Below are 4,578 nucleotides of genomic sequence, written 5' to 3'. Positions count from 1 at the left end.
ATAAACAGTACAACAGATTATTACACCTGTAATAAACAGTACAACAGATTATTACACCTGTAATAAACAGTACAACAGATTATTACACCTGTAATTAACAATACTACAGATTATTACATTTGTAATAAACAATACTACAAATTATTATACCTGTAATAAAAATACTACAGATTATTACACCTGTAATAAACAGTACTACAGAATATTACACCTGCAATAAAAATACTACAGATTATTGTATCTGTAATAAACAATACTACATATTATTATACCTGCAATAAACAATACTACATATTATTATACCTGCAATAAAAATACTACAGATTATTGTATCTGTAATAAACAATACTACATATTATTATACCTGCAATAAACAATACTACATATTATTATACCTGCAATAAAAATACTACAGATTATTGCATCTGTAATAAACAATACTACAGATTAAAAGACCTGTAATAAACAATACTACAGATTATTACACCTGCAATAAACAATACTTAAGATTATTACACCTGGAATAAACAATACTACAGATTATTACACCTGCAATAAAAAATACTATAGATTATTACATCTGTAATAAACAATACTACAAATTATTACACCTGTAATAAACAGTACTACAGATTAAAACTCCTGTAATACACAATACTTCAGATTATTACACCTAAAAGAAACAATACTACAGATTATTATAGGAATAATAACAATGGTAAAAGTTACGGGTTTAGCTAAAAATTAAAAGTAGAAATATACCGGGTAAATGCTTGAGTAGAAAAAGCTAACTACAAGCATAAAGTTGCAAAAGTTTAGCTAAAAGCATCAGAAAGTTTTGGATCCATCTTTGTTTACTGTTGTAGTAAAAGTATTTCTGCTCCTAAGAACTGATTCTGTTTATGTTTTCATTTTATTTTCTACTTCATGGAATTTAAATTATTTGTCTCTTTTGTTGGTTTAAGAAATAATTCAGAGAAACTTGAACTTCAGGACAGACGGTTAACGACTACGATGTGTTGGAGGCGCCATCTGCTGACAGCTTTATATAAACTCATATTTAACTTAATTTATGTATTTATGAGACGTCAATCAAAGAGCAGCTTTTAATCCCTCAGGAGATGTTTATTTGATCACTTTTACGTGTTTGTTTATTGTTTGCAGTTGTATTTGTGTTTATTGTTGGGTTATTAAGATTATAATTGTTGTGTTTCAGTTTTTGTTTTGATTTTTTTGTTTATTTTCTTCCCCCACCTGAGACACGGCCTCAGTCTCACCTCCTGCTGATGTTTCCTGTGGAGCTCCCTCAGCTCTTCTGTCAGAACTCTGTTGGTCTCCTGAAGCTCCTTCAGCTCCAACGTTTTACTGTTCAGGGTAAATAAATCTTCACTTTTTATCTGCTTTTTAATAAAAACAGTCATTTGACACGACCCTGAAAGCTCAAACTGTCTGAACATTTGTGTCCAAAAATGTTTCTGTAAAATATTCAAGAAAAGAAAAGGAGCTGATGTGGGCCTACCTGCGCAGCTCCACGTGGAGGCTCTCGGTCTGCGCAGCTCTGCGATGGGCCTCGGTGCGCAGCTCCGCGTTCAGGCTCTCTGCCACTGCAGCTCGATGCTGGGCCTCAGCGTGCAGCTCCACCACCAGGCCCTCCAGGTTCACCTCGGAGCTCTGCAGACACAGCAGCTCTGAGCCGACCTGCCGCAGGAGCTCCACGCTCCGTGAACTCTCCTCTGCCAGCAGGACCATGCGCTGCCGCAGGACGTCCACCAGGTCCTGAAGAGGAGACGGGTGGACACGTGTCAATGTCTTGATGTGTTTTGGGACACACGTCAGAAGTGATTTAAAAAAACAAAAACAAAGGTCAAACAGTTTGACTCCAAACCTGTCAAGAGATGTCAGAGCTTTACAGAACTTATAAGAAAATATAAATAAATTTATAAGAAAATTTGCCAAAAAACTATAAATTGCATTGAAGTAAAGCTAACTTGCACTGTCATATATTTATTAAAACTTAGATTTATAGACAATTCAGTACTTCACAAAAACAAAATGTTTTTCATTTTTTGACTAATATTAGTGAAAATAGCCAGGCTAAATTAAATTAACTTAATTAAATCCATCTATCCTAGAAGATTTAGTGGCTTTATATTGTATTTTTTTAGCAAAACATGAGAAAACAAATGTTTATTTTTTAAGTAAAAATTAACTAATTTGTTTTCTTTTTACCTCAAACCCACAAAGTGAAACTCATTTACATATTTAGTTTTTAACAGTTTAATACTAAGCTAGTATTTATAGTCATGTTAGCCATAGCACATTAGCCCGTTGCTAACTAGCTCCCTTTTTCTGACATTGTTCATCAAAATACAAGAATACACAAACAAAACACTTGGAAGATTTAGGTTTTGTGTGTTTCTGTGTTTAGATGCTCGAAATACAAAATTTACAAAAAAAAACTGCTAGCCTGTAATGTTAGCTTTAAAAATGCTAATGTGAGCTAAAGCTAAATCACAATTAAAAAGTAACAATATAGGCCTATTTCTTATTGCGTTTGTTTCACGACTGTTATAAAATAAGGTCAAAGTTCATAATAGGAGGGGAAAACTGCTAATTTTAAGCTAACAATAAAAAAATTAAGGAAAACAGCTAGCTGCTGCTAGGCTGTAATGTTAGCTTTAAAATGTTAACGAACTAAAACTAAATAAAATTAATCAAACTATATTCCTTGTCAAATTTGTTTCATGGCTGTTTATAAAATAGGGTCAACATTTATTTTAGAAGAAACAAAAAAAATTGTTTTTTTCAGGAAAACAACTAGCCTGTAATGTTAGCTTTAAAATGCTAACGTGAGCTAAAGCTAAATCGCAACAAAATTAAATTATTTTCTTTGTTTCATGGCTGTTTATAAGGTCAAAGGTTTTAATGGGAAACATAGTAAAAATAAAACAAACAAAAAGCTACATTTATCTTGACAGTAAAAAATATTTTATTAAGGTAAACAGCTAGCTGCTGCTAGCCTGTAATGTTAGCTTAAACATGTTAATGTGACCTAAAACGAAATAAAAAAGTCATACTACATGGCTTCGAAGAAACAAAAAAGCAGCTATTTTTATGCTAACAGTAAAAAAAATTATTCAAGAAAACTAGTGTAATGTTAGCTTAAAGAAATGCTAATGTGAGCTAAAGCTAAACTGCAACAAACAAGTTTATTTCACTGTTTGTAAAAACAGGATTAGTGTGCAGGTTTTTTTTGAAATTCTTTTTAAATAATTTGAGTTAATCTGGTATAAAATATAAGGATTAATATGATTCATAATTAGATAATTAGCAGCTGTTTAAATATTTAAAAAGGACACATGACAGTTTATTTTTGTTATAAAACACCAACTGCAGCACGTTTCCAACATATCTTTGTTTTAGCTACATCACACTGAGCCCACCTGCTGCTGGTGGACCCTGCGGATCAGCTGGTCCTGGTTCATCCTCAGCTCCAGGTTCTGGTGCTCCTGCTGGAGGAGTCGAGTCGTCACCGCCTCCAGGTCGTTGTGCAGCTTCCTCTCCTTCTCTCTGGACACCAGGAACTCTCTTTCCAATATGGCTGAAGCGAGAGCGGACTAACATCAGGTTCAACGGCTAAAGATTCAAGTAAACTTTTGCTTAATGTAACTTTGTAGCAATATAAACTGAAATAAACACAGCTTTGCCTAAGGCAGGCAGAAACAGACTGAAAAGTAAGCCTCAAACACACAAGCTGCTGTGCAAAAACTGAGTCAGATCTTTTTTAATTCTTGAGAGACGAACAACAGGACACGTTTTACATTTCAAAATAAAAATAAAAACTTTCAGTTTTGTAAAAACATTTTGAGGTAAAATTTAACTCAAGTCTGGAAGCTTGAGGTGTGTGCAGCTGTAAGAAATATATTATGAAAAAATGAGAAAAATATCCACAATTTGATGAATAATTTGCATATTTCTTACTTCAGCTTGTACTGAAGCACTTTGTGATTTTATACAACAGCTTTAAAATAAACATTTAAGTTAAACTTTTGTTTTGCTGGTTGTAGACGGGACTCTGGATACTTCAACTAGCTTTTCCTGCAAAAAGCGTGTGCTAAATGTAGACACAGTAGTTAAAATTAGCACCCAGATGGTTAAAGGGGTTTAAAAATTGTAAATTAGCAGAAAAGTACAAAAGAAGTTTTTTTTTTACAATTTTTACATTTACTAGTAAACAAACAGCCAAAAATTGCAGTAAAACAGCTGCAAATTCTTTAATTAGCACAAGGAAGAATAAGGAGTGCAGGTTTGCTGAAATAGCCACCAAAACATGAATTTGGCCTAATAAGCTAACTTTAGCTAATAACAGCTTTTTTTCAAACATTGCAGCAAATAGCTGAATATAGCAGAAAGCTGTTTGAAGCATAAATAGCTGAAATTAGCATCTAGAAGCACAAAAAAGTAGAAAATGGCAGAAGAATAGCAGAAATGGCAGGAATAAAAAGCTAGAATTAGCAAAAAAAAACTAAAATTAGCACAAGGAAGTTAAAAAAGTAGAAAAGGTGTAAGGTTCTGTAA

The 4,578-nt window shown here is 33.0% G+C and overlaps 1 protein-coding gene across 1 annotated transcript in view; it reads right to left on the bottom strand.

Moving 5' to 3' along the window:
- LOC106528355 (protein Hook homolog 3) overlaps positions 1–3,601 on the bottom strand; it is a gene marked incomplete at its 5' end in the record, with an annotated part of 9,527 nt that extends 5,926 nt beyond the window's left edge. Inside the window, 3 exon segments of the mRNA XM_014023503.1 lie at positions 1,278–1,365; positions 1,520–1,776; positions 3,444–3,601. Coding sequence (XP_013878957.1) covers positions 1,278–1,365; positions 1,520–1,776; positions 3,444–3,601 — 503 coding nt within the window.
- Between the last annotated feature and the right edge of the window lie 977 nt (positions 3,602–4,578).

This window comes from Austrofundulus limnaeus, unplaced genomic scaffold (genome assembly GCF_001266775.1).
Source record: "Austrofundulus limnaeus strain Quisiro unplaced genomic scaffold, Austrofundulus_limnaeus-1.0 Scaffold373, whole genome shotgun sequence".
NCBI lineage: Eukaryota > Metazoa > Chordata > Actinopteri > Cyprinodontiformes > Rivulidae > Austrofundulus > Austrofundulus limnaeus.
The sequence above is the reverse complement of the archived record's forward strand: the minus strand, read 5'-3'. Positions and strand labels throughout refer to the sequence as shown.